Source organism: Oryzias latipes, chromosome 19, assembly GCF_053564925.1.
Source record: "Oryzias latipes strain Hd-rR chromosome 19, Olatipes_Hd-rR_3.1".
In the NCBI taxonomy this organism is placed as follows: Eukaryota; Metazoa; Chordata; class Actinopteri; order Beloniformes; family Adrianichthyidae; genus Oryzias; species Oryzias latipes.
This window is the reverse complement of record NC_136255.1, coordinates 6,149,634-6,165,107: the sequence shown is the minus strand read 5'-3', so window position 1 is coordinate 6,165,107 and position 15,474 is coordinate 6,149,634. Positions and strand designations below refer to the sequence as shown.

The window sequence follows — 15,474 nt, the reverse complement described above, 5'->3', positions numbered from 1 at the left end:
AAGTGTTATGGTTGAAGCCCCGCCCACAGGTCAAGTCAGCGAATTGGGTCTCTTCTGATTGGTTGACTTGACCTGTGGTCACAGCTAAACCTGTTTATGCTGGCTGTCTTAAGATTCATTCTCCTATTAGGGACGTACGTGGAAACAGGTTGAATTAGGACTTTGAGTTTTTCCAAAGCTGTAAATGCAATGATTCAATCATATCTCCTGTGACTAATGACTATGATGACATTTGTGGCTATCCTTAATCGGAAGAAAATGAAGAACATTACGAAAAAAACCTTACTTTATCCCATAGTGTATTACGATGATTACAGCTTGTCTGACAAACACAGTTTTTCAGCAGACTCCTGGCATCTGCAGGATTTAATTGCTGGTGACACCTAAATAATGTAACTATTCAGTTGTTTACAGGATCCATCAGCTGATTTTGACAGAGAAAAACAGATTTCCATATCAGCTTTGTACATTACTAACGTAAAGGGTTGCATTACGGCGCAGAGCCACTTTTCTCTGCGACAGGATCTGCTGTAGTCATGATAACCGCTCAAATAGTTGAACTAGAATGTCAACACTGGAACTGAAGCTCCGGCGTTAAAGGGTTAATAATCATTATTCCTTTGTTATCCAAACTGCCCTTTGTGTGAACAAGCAAAACGTTCAAAACTGAGTTTCTGTCACAGAACACTAAACTGCATCCACTGCTGCCTCCTTACAGGGGGAAACAACTCTGCTGTTCTTTGCAGCTGCACACCACATTGCTTTAGCTATATTGTGATTTATTATCAAATTTTTTCAGTGGTCTGTTAATTATGATTAGGTCATTTTTAGCCAAAATCCTGTCATCTTCTAGGACATAGTTTCTGCAGAGCGGCAGGAGTTCATGGCAAATTGGCTTTTGAGTTGTGGGCGGGACTGTTGGCGCAGGGGTTAGCCTTGGCTAATTTCCCATCAACCCTTTGTTTACACTCTCTCCCTCTAGCTTACTGCCCCTCACATGCCCAAGCTAACATTAGATTCAAGATTCAAAGGGTTTATTGTCACATGCACAGTAAAGGAATGTGTTTCCCTGCACAATGAAATTCTTTCTTTGCTGTCTGCTCCAAAAAACTTAGCATGGCAAAGAAACGGTGAACAATGTTGGAGCAATCCAGGCCGTACAGATTTGATCAGGATTCCAGCTCAGAGACTTTGGCCCTGCCCATGGCAGTTGCTTTGTCACAAAACCGAATAAAGAAACACGCAGAAGTGACATTTTTAGTTTAATTTTCTTCATATATGGCCTTGGTTTTTGAGCATCTGAATGATGAAGGATTTTTTGTGTGACTTCTCTCCACCAGTCATTCGTGCATTTATTCTGCCTTGCTGTAATCCCAGAAGCACTGCGCTTTCATTTTGAGTATAGCAGAAAAAATACTGAAACAAGTCGCCACATCAAATCAAAATCAAATCAAACTTTATTTATGAAGCACTTTTCATATAAAAATATAAAACAATGTGCTTTACATTAAAACACAACAAAATTTAAAAACAAGCATGATGATTAAAACATAAATAAATAAAAATAAATAAATAAAAAGGGCCCCCCTCCCCGTACCTAGCCCCCCACTCCTTTCACACCTCCTACCCCCTAACTGATGGGATAATACAATGAGAAATAGGCTGAGCACAAAAACAGGATGCTGGAAACGCTGGTAATTGGAACCTCCCCCTCTGTGAACAGCCGCATAACCAGCCAAATGCAGCATCACAGGCGGGGACCGCTCCACCACAGCTAAGCGGTGATGCAGGTCCCCATCTAGAGCCACAGTGGCTGAACAGCAGCCGACCCAGAGGGAGAGGTTCCAGCTGACGAGGAGGAACCGGAAATAAAAATGAATAAAAATGAGAATAAAAAAGTAAAGATAGTGATAAAAACAATAAAACATTAAAATAAGGTTAATTAAAATAATGCGTTAAAAATCAGGTTCAAGTTCATAAAACAAGACAAAATGGATAGATAAATAAATAAAATAAAAATAAAAAAATACATATAAATAACTAACTGAATAAATAAATACAAGCAGTAAAAATCAGTTAAAAGCCAGGTTAAAAAGATGCGTCTTGAGGCTTTTCTTAAAAGCATTAATGCTCTCTGCGGCTCTCAGGCCCTCTGGCAGACTGTTCCACAAACGGGGGCCATAGTGCTGAAACGCAGCTTCTCCATAGGTTTTAGTTTTTACAAACGGAATGGTTAACAGACCAGTGCCAGAGGATCTCATACTTTACTAAAAGATCTGATAAATAAGAAGGCGCAAGACCGTTAAGACATTTAAAAGCGGTTAAAAGTATCTTAAAATCGATCCTGAAGCATATGGGGAGCCAATGCAGGGATTTTAAAATTGGGGTGATGTGAGCCCACATTCGGCGCCCCATAGCAGAGTTCTGGAGAAGCTGAAGGTTCCTAATGTTTGTTTTTGGAAGACCAGCAAGCAGGGAGTTACAATAATCAGTTTTACTCATGATAAAAGCATGCATTAGCATCTCCATATTAGCAAGAGAGAGAAGTGGGCGGACTCTAGCCAGATTTCTAAGATGATAAAAACCAGTTTTAACCACCTGTTTTATATGTGGGATAAAAGTTAGCTTAGAGTCAAAAATAACACCCAGGTTTCTGACTGTTTCTGAAAGGCTTAATGAAAGTTCCTGTAGCTTCAGAAACTGTTTCTCTCTCTTTGCTTCGGGACCGATAACTAAAATTTCCATTTTGTCCTGATTGAGCTTCAGAAAATTATTTGCCATCCATAATTTCACATCTAAAATACAGTTAAAAACTGCTTGTATTGGTCGTGTGTCATCAGGAGACATAGCTATATACAGCTGGGTATCATCAGCATAGCTATGAAAGCTGATGTTGTGGCTCCTGATGACATTCCCCAGAGGAAGCCTGTAAATGTTAAAAAGCAAGGGGCCAAGGATGGAACCTTGAGGCACACCACAATTGATTTCATTGACCCTGACATGACTGTCAGTTTAAAGCCAACAGACGTAACAGGATGTGAAGATGTTGCGTGATGACATCATCACTTCAGATCCTCATTGGACAGCTTTAGGTCACAAATGAGGTTTTCATTGTGACTTTTGCTCCGTTTTAGCCTGAAATTCTTCCCATGAAGACACTGAACACGCTTTCTCTTCCCTTCCTTTTTTTTAGTAAAGGTGGCGCTCTCCTCTCTTCTGTTCCAGGTGGAGGAAACATTGAGATTAAAAGCGAGAAGCTGGAGTTTAAGGTCCAGTCGAAAATCGGCTCTCTGGACAACATCAAACACGTTCCTGGAGGCGGGGCTAAAAGGGTAAAAACGCCATGACAAAAGCCATCAGCTGCTCTCTGTCACAGACGTCTCTCTGCTTCCTTCTCAGAAGGAGAAAGCTCCTTTTAAGTTTGATTACATTGTTTTTTTTAGATATTTGTAGCTAGGAAAAGCAATCATTCTATGAAGCAGTTAAATCTTGTAAATGCTGCACGTTGCCCATTGAGGATCATTGAGGCACAAAGGCTGCTGAAAAGGTTCCTTTTATAATTAAATAAAAGGACCAAACACACTTAATAGTATGAAAATTATTTCAGTTAAATTGATATTTTAGCTTTAAAAATGCTATTTCATTTTTTCTAAATGTTTGAAAAAATCTTAAATAATCTTAAATATTTGGGGATTTTAAAGGTTAAAAATTCTTTTGAACATTTTTAATTGTGTGTTGTTTTTTTTGCACGAGTCCACATTTACAGATATTTTTATTTCTAATCTCAGCATTAATAAAGTGTCGGATGAGGACAACAGCCATAATTTAACTCAGGAGACTGAAGGCTTTTTCTCTATCCAATGTGATTGGTTGTTCAGTTTGGATAGGTCTTTATGTGCATCAGCCTTTGCATAATATTTCATTTTGACCTCGTTTACCTGATTTGTGTTCAGCAGCAGCTTTTATTTTGAAATTTAACCCTTGTGCTATCCTCGGCACTTTAACGTTGGGAGTTGGGTCATCTAGACCCACTAGACAGTGCGCTGAACCTTTTTTCTTCAATGATTTATGATCTTCACTGGTGTCCATAAATTACATGAAATCTTTCCACCTTTATCCACCTTTGTCATGGTAGGGAGAACACGTCAATGTAAGGGTGAGGTCACCTAAGATAGCACAAGGGTTAAGGAAAATACTACAAAAAATCTCAACTCTGACAATTTATTTTTCTTGTGGCATTTCAAACACCTTTTAGGTTCATAAAACACTGTTGCTCTTATATCAAAATAAGAGCCTTTGAACTTTCACATTTACTTCTGTATATTATTTTTTTATTTTTACGCAGACCAGAAATCCAACATAGTCAACAACTAAAATTGGGATTAAAAAACAGAAAAAAACAAAATTCCTAACTTCATCAATTTTGTAGAAAATTTAGTTTTGTTTGGTTTCTCATTTATGAGAGCTGCTTTTTTTGTACCCTCCATCTGTGTTTGGCTCCGTTTTTTTTAGTTGGTTCCATCCTGCTTTGTTTTTTCTTTTCTTGTGAATGTTTCTTGATTTGCAGTTGTCATTTCTCTCATGTTGTGTTGCATCGTTTTCTTTGTGTTGAAACCATCCTGTGTTTTTGTTGCATGCCTTGTCATTGACGGGCCTTCCTCTGTAGAGGGAGAAGGATGCAGAGGGGAGCGTCTCAGACAGCCTCTCCATTCCCTCCCCCATCACCACCCCCCCTCAGTCACCTCAGACTGTCCCTTCAGCACCCATCACACCCATCCTGACGCACCCCCTCATAAAGATTGAGGACTCCCGTAAGTATCTGCAGGCTGCAGTAGTCAGCTGCATCTGAGAGCTGCTTTTATTAGCCGGATTCCTCTCAGTTATATAAGTTAAAAAAAACAAGTTTAAAAAACACATTTCTGATTTAAATTAACGTGCAAAGAGTTAAAAAGAGAATTTGATCAAGACTTTAGTGCAAAATATGGATTTCAATACCATTTGGGTAAAAAAAAAATACATATCTATCTATCTATACTGAACCCATGTTTTGCTTTAGCAAAAATAAGAATTCAAAAATATCCAGCAGCTTTTCCAGTGTTCTGCACTTATCATTGTTATCCACCAGAGGGCGCTCCAGATTCCTTTTGTAATTAGATTTCTTGCATAAATCATCTATAGTTTGCATCTATTGACACATTTATGCTTCAAAATGGTTAGGGCATTAGGCTTGAATCTAAATTTCCCAAAGTAAATTTCATTAAAGTATTTTTTTTTAAATCAGCTCATTTGGAGTTTGTTGAAAGTTTGATATTGTTTTTGCATCCTGCTATATTAAAAAAAAAAACAACAAATGGTAAAGTTGAGCAGATCTCCCATTTCAGCTGGTCCTTCAGTCATTCGGGCTTTGATCTGGACTCTCTGACAGCTGAGCTGCGTGGCTGTGAGGCATCGTGTGCACGCTGTCAGCACATGCTGCTGCACATGCTGTGCACAGCAATTAGCCGCGTCACACGCATCAGACAGATTTGTCTTTGGAAACCTCTGCAACATTTAACCCTTTCGTCACTGAGACGCACCGCGGTTGACTGTGAGGTCAATGTGACCTTTCACCTATGAGCCTCAGCCTCTTTAGAACAGAAGCAGACGACCTGTTAGCATCCTGCCACAGTCCTACATAAAGATGGTTATTTTTACCGTAAAAAAATTATGTGTTTTTCAAATACTAACAAATATAATTTTAAAAATTCGTTTTTAATTTAAATGTAAAAAAAAAAAAAATTAAATTAAAATGATTTATTTTTAAATCTATTAATTTTTCCACAAATGTTTCATATCTACTCTCTGATCATTTCCAGATTGAAAATCTAAATATGTTTTATCCAGTGATCTTTTATCTGGATACTAATGATCAGGGGTTGCAGTAAAAGGACCTTACAAAGCTGCGTGAAATGTTCAAATATACCATTAAAATCCTATTTTGGTTCAGAATAATAACATAAAATCAATGTTTTGGGGGTTTTTCAAACATAAAACCAAAGTAAAGACGCCCTCATGCAGACTTCCTCAACTCTTAGGCACGTTAACATTGGGAGTGGGGTCATCTGGACCCCACAAGATAGCACAAGGGCTAGGAAAAACAGAAAAATTACAGCCTACCAACACAACAGTCTTTGAGATTTTTCTTCTCATCCCAACTTTAAAGAAAATCCAGAAAAATGTGGTTTCTGCTGCTGTTTTTTGCACAAATGCCTCAGTTTAGTTTGGGTTTAGTGAACAGATGGAACGGAGCCTCGACAGTCCTGGCTGGCTCCATCCTGATCTTGCACCTCCCAGATCAGGGAGTTCCTGATCTGGAGAAGATTTAAAAAAAACAGGAACCCCGTTTCTGCAGTAGCTCGGCTGCTGACCGATCTCCTCCGACCTCCTCGCAGATCGAGTCCCACAAGCTGACCTTCCGTGAGACGGCCAAGGCCCGCACCGACCACGGCGCCGAGATCGTGTCTTTGGAAGACTCCCCCCACCAGCTCAGCACCGTGTCCTCCTCAGGCAGCATCAACATGGCGGACTCTCCGCAGCTCTCCACGCTGGCCGACCAGGTGTCCGCCTCTCTGGCCAAACAGGGCTTGTGAGCGCGTCCGCCGCGCGACGGCGTGGAGGAGTTCTTCTGCCTTCCTCCTAACTCTCACAGGACTTTTTTTTAGCTGCCCATCTTCACTGGTGATCCTCTGCTAACCTTCTCCAGGCTGTTAGGTCCTAAAAGAATAAGTAGGCCGAAATTTCTTTGATTTGTCTCTGTGGATCCTCCTCTCATTTTCTGTGGTGACCCTTTAAGACGTAAGGCGCCCCAGCAGAACCAAACCCTCGTGAATTGAAGAAGTGATTTGACCTCAGCACACGTCCTGCTACATAGAACTCCTGTCAGATCTCACCTTTCCATGGGCGTCTGCTTTTCATTTCCCCTTAAAACGCAGGAGAATGCAGAATGTTTGGTGAGGGAACAGCTACAGGGTCAAACCGCTTTTAGGAAAAAAACAAACAAAAAAAAATAATGTTGAGGCAGGAAAATGCTTCTTGGACCTCAGTGCTGTCTCTGCTTGGTGTCGTCCCGGCGTGCTGCGCCTCCAGCTGCGGGGGGGTAACGGGGGCAAAAAAAAAAAACAAGCCGGCTGAGAAGAGCCGCCGTCTGTGTGAAAGCCAGCGAGCGCCCGAAAGGACTGCAGGGGGCTCCAGCTTCCCCCATCCCAGCATCCCTAAGGTTCCCAGAATGCTTTGCGGTCTCATCCCTTCAGTGCAGAAACATTTAGGAATTCAGATCATTTTGGAGAAGAAGTTTTACAAAAACTGACCTACTTTCCAAAAATGGGCATATGGGCGGGGCAAACACACCCACAAAGTCACTGAAGCGTTTTTGGTTATTCTGCATGTCAAACAAAAAGCCACGCCCCAAACAAAGAATTTTGATCTTAAACGCAAAAAAAGGTATTTTTTGCATTAAACAAGTCGTGTTGAGGTGCTGGTTCTAATCCCACAAATGCAAAAGGGAAGCGATGCGAGTGACTTGAACCCAGATGCTGCGGCTCACTTGTGCAGACTCGTTTGTTCTAGTGACCAGCAAATCTTCAGTGTTTGTACCGTTACCATAGAAACAGGGTCTACAAGTGAGGACTGGTGACTGGACTTGAGCCCGTCATGAAGTGACTAGAGTGACTTGTGTTGTGATTGCAGTGACTTGTGTTGTAAGAGATCATTTTGGACTCCATCTCGGAACCGTCAGATCTAGACTTGGACTGGTACTTTTGAGACTTGAAACTTGGGACTTGTGTCAAACGTCTTTCAAATAGTATGAAGGAGTAAAGACTTGTACCAAAAAGACTTGGGCTCCAACTTGCACCACTGTTCTAAGACTTCAGACTCGACTTGGTTGACCGTTCACCTTCTAGAGTAACTAAAGAGTAAACTTGTACTCATGACACCTAATCTCTAATCTCTGACTTGAACAGGTGCTTTTAAGACTTGAGGCTTGACTTGGACTTGGGTCAGTTCTTGCTGCCACAATAGCCCTTGTGGGAGAAGGGTGCATTCCAACTCGCAATCAGCAAAAAAGCCTCGACTATCTCCTTTTTTGTACTCACTAGACTCAAGTCCTGACTTGGACTGGTGCTTTTAAGACCCGAGTCAGTTAGGTCTTACATAGTTATTTATCATAGACTTTAGTTCTGACAAGGACTTGAGAGACTTGAACTCGACTACCTTGGGGGTCTAGTTTTGCCTCTCAACTAATGGACCCAACCCATCCTTGTTCTTGTAGAGGCGCGGTGGGCGTGGCTTCAGTGCAGTGGCTGCTGTTTGCTCTGAATGAAACAGGTCAGTAGCTGATCAGGTTTCCTCTCTGAAAGACCCCTCCCACCGGGACTTGGAGTTTAGCCGTTTGGACCTGCAGACCTAAGACTCGAAAGGGAACTAGAATTGGTCCCTCCTGAAACACAGACCCCATTTGTGAGGATGCTGGTGTGGGATCTGGTTTAGAAGTGGCCCTGAAAGTGCAGAGAAGCTCCGCCTCTCAGGTTCGTGACGCGTTCGCTGGCTTTGACAGGAAGGACTCGGCTTCTCAGCAGCTGAATTTTTGCCTCCAACAGAAACGGCTAGACTAGGAACCTTTGCTTTGTGTTGGGCACAGTTTTATAATCTTCTGTGGATATGACATGTATTTGATATGGAAAAAAACAGACATTTGTATTGTGCCTGCTGCTGTTAGTGTATTTTTTTTTACTGCTCTCATTGTAAATGTGCTACAGCTTGCTACGTGTCATTTCTGAGTCCATGGGTTGTGCTTGTCGCCGCTTTCAGTATTCAAACTGCCATACGCACTAAGGATAGGCAAAATATTGTTTATTAGTTATGAAAGATCCTAAACATAGGGAGGTTGCAACAGGAAAAAAAAAAGTATTCCTTTACTGCCTTTGAATCTAGAGCATCACTTTAAGGATAGAAAAGCTGCAGCATGAGGAAAAAAAAAAAAAACTATTCCAGCAGAATTACTGTTGCCGAGCGTCAGAGGGACAAACTGTACAGCACCAATTCACTAGAGCTCACGAACGTCCCTGAATGCAACACCGTGTTTCGTTGTCCCCAACACTTTGCCACCTGGTTGGCCAAAATAAGAGCGCGTCGTTCTCCGCAGCTGAAGGGACTTTCAAAATAAAAGCATGCTCTAGATTCTCCCTCCTGCAAACGACTCGGCCCTAAATGATAGAGGCGTAGTTGTTCCTGCGTTCTTTTGGACCGTGAACTCATCCTGCTGTATTGCTAGTAATCTATGCCAGGCGCTCACAAGTGCTTATGCATGCACGTCTTCAAAGGCCGACCTCCTCATGCATTCTAAAGATGTTTATACTGGATTTACTCGCTGAAAGGGTTTTGGTGTGCAAAATTTCCACATTTGGTTTAACTCTGGGTGTTTGTCACCTAATCTGCATGCAGGGGTTGTTTTTATCTTTATTTTGTTTGCAGTAGACCATGCTTCTCTGAATGCAGGACTGAAATGGGGTTGGTTCCAGGACTCGCCGCCCTCCTTCCTTCTGACGCTGTACAGTTGTGGAAATGTGGCTGTCGTCATTGTGCATCTGATCAATAACTGATTCTTGTTGCTGTATATGTGTATTTGAAATAAATGCTACGAAGTCGGTTGTTTGTTGTGTGTGAATGACTGAGACCGGAGCGGCGGTTCCAAGTTAAACATAAATGTTTTAATGGTACTATTTACAAAAACGAAAAAACGATTCTGCGTTTTGATTAGGTTAACTGCTGCAACAATCAAACAGGTACATTGACATCTTGCTTTACTAAAAAAAGAAGAAAAATAAAGGAACAGTGACTCAACAGCTGTGACAGAAAAAGGAGGTGAAAAATGAAAACCAGTTTTTTTTTCCTTTTCTATTTTGCATAGCAGTTCGTTACTGAAGACGGAGGGGGGGGGGGCGGTTGATTATGTGGAGGCCGTGAGGTGGGACGAACAAAATCCGCTTTAGATCGTTGGACAACAAAAATGCAAAAGCAAAGAAAAGATTCCCTTGAAGAACCTGAGCTTTGGGGCGGCTGCTGCTACATTTGTGTGGAGTTTGAACTGGAGGAGGGGGAGGAGCCAAAACGCGCTCCGGGGTGCTGGCGTCTCTGCTGTCACGAGACGGACATCAGCTCCGCCCCCACTCCCCAACGTGCAGCACCTTCCTGCTGAACAAGTGCTTAAAGAAAAACCAGACACCCCGCTGGTTTGAGCCCACACGTCTGCGCAGATGCTGAAGGAATGATTGTGACGGTTCAAACACACAAAGGTTGTGTTGCTCTGGAAAAGGCGAAACGACAAACAGAACGAGTCAGGAATGCAGAACAGAAAGACGACAAACCAGCTCAACTAGACTGGACTGTGGGAAGTGCTCTGGTGATCTTAGGTGACCCCTAGAGGTGGTGGCGGCAGGGGGGGGGGGGGGACCCAATTTCCAAATGTACCTGTTTGAGAGGGGGTGGAAGGAGAGGTGGGGGCTTTTTTTTCTCTTTTGTTATTCGTCACTCCACTAAAAATGTACATGGGAATCACAAGCAAACTATAGAAAACACCCTTTGGCCATCTTTTGAGGAGTCCGCTACATAGTGCGCTACAAATGTACACGCGACATATGAAACACCACTAAGCCCGCCCCCCCCCCCCCCCCCCCCCCCCCCCCCATGTACATTGTTTAGCTTACTACAGAACTTCTTTTTTGTAATGTGTTGTTTTATACTTTTTTTTTACATTTATATTTTTTGCTGTGACAAAAACAAGTGTGGGGAAAGGCTATCTTCATAATGTTCACTAAAAACTGTGAAAGTATTAGACTGATGTTTGAATATCAAACAACAGGAACCCATTATATATATATATATCTTATTCTGCTTTGAGGTTCTGCTTGTTAATGCCAGAGAGGAGCTGCGCAGCGGCGAGGAGGAGTAGGCGGAGCCACCTCCCTCGGCTCTGCGCTCATCGGTGGGTGGAGGCCCGCTGTTTGAAGCTGCTGTCGTCGTCACACAGCAGCTCCATGTCGTCTGAGTCCAGGCGTCCACAAGCTGTTGCTCGGCAACCTGAGATGCTGCGCATTCTGGGCCTGATGTGGTCGGGCTCCGCCTCGGGCTCTGGTGCCGGGTCTTCTGGCAGGGGGAAGCTGCGGCGCTCCCACGGCGCGACCGTCTGGTTGGAAAACAAGAGGATCAAATGAACAACTTTGAAGCTTTAAGAGAGTTGAAACATAAATCCTTCAGTGACGATCCAATCAGAATCATTTAGACTTCTATTCAGGACAGAGTTAGGGGTTCATGTAGAACTTTGACGTGTCGACCAGCACACGCCATCAACACAGGGATCGTTATCAAGGTGGTGATCTCGTTGACAAATCAGGATCAGTGATCCATAGATCAAAGCACGATCCCATCTGTTGCTCTATGGATGAATTACTGGATCTATGAAAATGTATTTAAACTGGAGGGCCCGACGAAGCGGCTCCACACCCTCCCCACCCCGTGGAGAGGGTGTGCAGAGGTAAAATCTATCTTCTATCTCTAGAAGAGGAGACCAAAATCAACAAAACAGAACAGATAAAAACAGATTAAGGAGAAACCATAGTATGTATCACTTTAAACAGTCTCAAGGTTTTCTGTGAACTTCCTGGTTGACCTCATCAGTAAACAAAACATAACCAGCACTGTTGTTTAGGATCATTTTAGACCTAATCCTGAACACTCTCTTCAATTTCCAGTTTTCAAGTTTTGTTGACTACAGTTCCAGTAGATATTTGACACAATGTAGAAACACCTGAATAAAAATGCAACACTAAAAAACGCTCACAGGGTTTTCAACAGACATGTTTTACAAACTGATTCCAACATAAGGTTTATATAATATTCTTAAAATTATATTCATCATATTTGTATTCTATTTTACTCTGTTTTTTCTTTATATATTTAAAACATTTTTTGAACTTCTTTCAGTTAACTGATCTCTACGGAAAACACTCGTTAGCTTTACTTAGAAAAAGAGAAGCTTCTGGTTTTGATTTATAAACTTCAAATCCAACAGTCTGCATTTTAGAGCTTTAATTACATTTTATGGAGTCTACTTTTAACTATTGTATATTTATAAAGATCAGTTATGTGGGACATTGCTAATATTTATAATTGAATTTTCAGGAACAGCTGGGGAGTATTTGAGTATCCGGATACTCGTTACAGCTGTAATCAACTACCTGCACCAGCTCTGATTCAACTGCAGTGGAACTGCTGACTCGACCTGAGCATCGGCTGTGATCTTTATTCTTAGACCTCAGGAAAAAAACAAAAGAATTAAAACCTGAGGTTTGATGAACATTTTGAAGGAAACTGTGTGGGACAGCAGGAAATATTTCTGTGGTGACCTAGTTTAAAGCAAAAATCGGTTTGTTTTTGCTCTTCCAGAGATTCCCAGCTCTCATCCAGACCATCAGAGTGGAGAAGATTTCAGAACTTTGCTCTGACTGGGTCTCCTCGGTCTGATGAACGCTGTGAAACCGTTCAGCTTGTTCAGCTCATGGTTGTGTAAAAGCAGCTGCTCAGTTGTTTATTTAAAGATTTAAAACCAGATTTTGTGCCACTAGAATCAGACAAACGGAGGCGGCGGTCGATCGGGCCACATACCCGCTCTTCAAAGGTGAAATCTGGCGTTGAGCATCGCGTGTCCTCGTTGGACAGCAGCCGGTGGGAGTCCCTTGAGCACGGGGTCTGGGGGTTGGAGGAGGTGTCGGGGCTGGGCGGACTCATGGGAGACGGCACATGACTGTAGTCGTGGAGCAGGGGGTACGGGCCGGGGTCTGGGGATGCAGGCTGGGGGGTGGGAGGGTTGGTGCCACACAGCAGCGGTGTGGTGCGCCCATCCACAGACTTATATGACCTGAGGGAAACAAAGGCGGGCTTCAGAAACTCCCCCCTACCACGAAACACACGGACACTGGAGCCTGTGCGTTTTCACCTGCTGCCCCTCCGTTTGGCAGGAGCCAGCGCCATCCAGGTCCAGCGGCTGCGCTCCTGGTCCTCGTAGGGCTGATGGAGCTGAATGAAGGCTGCATCCGAGAGGTCCTCCACCTGCATCACAGCATGACATCAGATCTATCAGCCGTTTGTTTCAGGAAGAGCTTCCCAAATGGCGAGCAATGATGGAGCCATCTATTATTGCAGATGCCAGCTCAGACATAAATGGATCCATTTGTCTACAAGCAGATGCATCAGAATGGAGCGGAGCGGGGAGCCTTTGCCCCGCCCAGCGTATTTCCTACGCCATGCATACAACCTTTTTCAAATAACAATTCACTCCTGATTCACGCCGATCTGAATGAAGAAATACTCAGAAATGCAATTTTAATTTTCTCCATCAGCAGAAAAATGTTACTAAAACAAATTTAAAAAACCCAAAAACAGCCTTTTCAGATGAGTGGGTCTCAGTGTTTTAACAATGCAACGTCAGTCTGCTGCACAGAAACATGCGATCTAAGCATCGCCACGGTGACAAAAAGAATGGAGCTTTACCTCGCGCTCGTTCTCCTCCTCAGTTATGGATTGTGAGAAAATGTCCGCCGAGCGCCAACTGACAAAACAAGAGCCATGAGAGTTTGGTCCAAATGAAACAACAGGTGGAAGGGGCAGATCACGGGGGGGCATTTGCACCTACCTGGGTGTGAGAATCTCTTTGTATTGCAGCTTCTCCACCCTGGTGGTGGCAGCCACAGACATGGGGATCACGATGTTGTTGATGTCGAAGGAGCTCTCTCCACGCCTCCTCTTGATTGGCTGCTGCTGGGGGGGAAAAAGCTGGAATGAATATTCAGAACCCTAAAATAAAACAATTTGACCTCCGTTTCAGACTTCTGATGTACAGATGTGGATGAGGATCTGTTCCACTTTGATCCTTCCTCAGCATCCAGACATGAATAACAGTAATAAACCTTTTAATTCATTTCAGAAGCGGCTCCTCCAGCAGCTGCAGAGTTTCTGCTTCCTGTCATTTCAGATTCAACCACAAAAACATAAACCTGTGAGCGACGTTTCAGTTTCCATTTCAAAGCCTCAATATTGTTTTTCTGTTCACCACAAACATTCAGCTCAAAAGGTTCAGACGCATCATCCAGCCTGAAACATTTGGCGTGTGAGCACGTGCAGTAGAAGCCCAAACAGACGCCACGACTGATCAGGGCAGCATTAAGATGAATCAATAGGAAAACCATTCAAACTGCATCAAAGGTTCTACTGAAGAGCTCATCATCGTCTTTTAGAGAAGAAACCAGGGCCAAAGAGCCATTTGGTTCAGGTTCTTACAGACCAAACCCAGTTAGAGGCATGGAGTCAGAAAATACACATTTATGTTCATGTGGCCATGAAACTAATCACTTATAAAACGTCACTTGTAAATATTTTCAATAACTGAATTGTAAAAGTGTTTTCTATCAAAAAAATCCCTTCTTTCATTTAAACAACGTGACATCCTTTGTCAAAAAACATCCTGCCGAAGCAGATTTACTTCAATTGAAAAACAACATTTTTTATCACCATGACAACAACTAAATGGGGCATAAATTAAAATATGTGCTATCTAACCTATTTAGCATTTATTGATATTATTCTTTAAAGCCAAAGAGCCACCGTGGAGGAATAGAAGAGGAGCTTCCTGTTCCAATAAACAGGAATAAACATTTCAGATCATCATTGTTTCACCAGATCCGTTCTCCTAAAAAAGCTATGCCTTTAAAATGAAAGTATCTGAAGTTCGGCTTTTTGATCTACAGGTGCAGTGTGCTGAGGTGAAAGTGAAGTTCAAAGGAGACCCAAAGATAACAGCAGTGTTTCAAGTGGCACCAAAACCACCAGCCGTGTTCCTTTGGCTCAAAGCGTTGTGCTGATGGCAGCTCACTCGTCCTAGCTACGCTTTCATCAACAGGCTGTTCAACAGGATATTCTCTCATTTGACAAACATTTGGAGTTAGTCTGTTTCCCAAAATCCTTTGCTGCGATTGTGTTTGAAGAATGACATCACAGATCAGAAGCGGGCCCGCGTGCACTTCTTCAAACACATCCTGACAATTCACCCAAAATTCTGGAAATGTGTAAAGATGGGATCAAAATGGGACAGATACTTGCAGCTGACTGGAATCAAACCAGCAACTGTTTAGAGTTTACAGATCTAAGAGGAGCAGCAGCTCTGAGCTGAGAAATCCTAGAAACTGATCAACCAGACGTTTTTGTGATCAGGCGCGTTCTTACAGGCGTGATGGAGACGCTCTGGCCGCCGGCGCCCAGCGGCGTGGAGTTCTCGGAGGACGTGGAGAGCTGCCGTGTCAGAGGGCTCTGAAGGGTCGAGTGCATGTTGGCCAGTGTTGTGCAGGGGTTGCTCAAGTCCATGAAAAGTTTGGGTGAGGCTGGAGG

General features: G+C 42.9%; 2 protein-coding genes across 48 annotated transcripts in view; one reads left to right on the top strand and one right to left on the bottom strand.

The window, feature by feature from the left end:
- mapta (microtubule-associated protein tau a) overlaps positions 1-9,684 on the top strand; it is a 44,186-nt gene extending 34,502 nt beyond the window's left edge. For 32 of the 41 annotated variants that reach the window (XM_020711983.3, XM_020711975.3, XM_020711982.3 and 29 more), the window contains 2 exons: positions 3,226-3,332; positions 6,432-9,684. In XM_020711983.3, coding sequence (XP_020567642.1) covers positions 3,226-3,332; positions 6,432-6,629 — 305 coding nt within the window. In that variant the 3' untranslated portion in view covers positions 6,630-9,684. Of the gene's footprint in view, positions 1-3,225; positions 3,333-4,666; positions 4,812-6,431 lie in introns of all 41 variants that reach the window. The other 9 variants (XM_078937880.1, XM_078937874.1, XM_078937871.1 and 6 more) reach the window with 1 other exon arrangement.
- Positions 9,685-10,114: 430 nt separating this feature from the next.
- Positions 10,115-15,474, bottom strand: part of LOC101166752 (KAT8 regulatory NSL complex subunit 1) — a 34,675-nt gene continuing 29,315 nt past the window's right edge. For 4 of the 7 annotated variants that reach the window (XM_020712344.3, XM_078937864.1, XM_023949399.2 and 1 more), the window contains 6 exons: positions 15,313-15,467; positions 13,727-13,851; positions 13,585-13,642; positions 13,031-13,143; positions 12,700-12,952; positions 10,115-11,221 (listed from right to left, as the gene is read on the bottom strand). In XM_020712344.3, coding sequence (XP_020568003.2) covers positions 11,015-11,221; positions 12,700-12,952; positions 13,031-13,143; positions 13,585-13,642; positions 13,727-13,851; positions 15,313-15,467 — 911 coding nt within the window. In that variant the 3' untranslated portion in view covers positions 10,115-11,014. The remainder of the gene's footprint in view (positions 11,222-12,699; positions 12,953-13,030; positions 13,144-13,584; positions 13,643-13,726; positions 13,852-15,312; positions 15,468-15,474) is intronic. The other 3 variants (XM_078937865.1, XM_078937866.1, XM_023949400.2) reach the window with 1 other exon arrangement.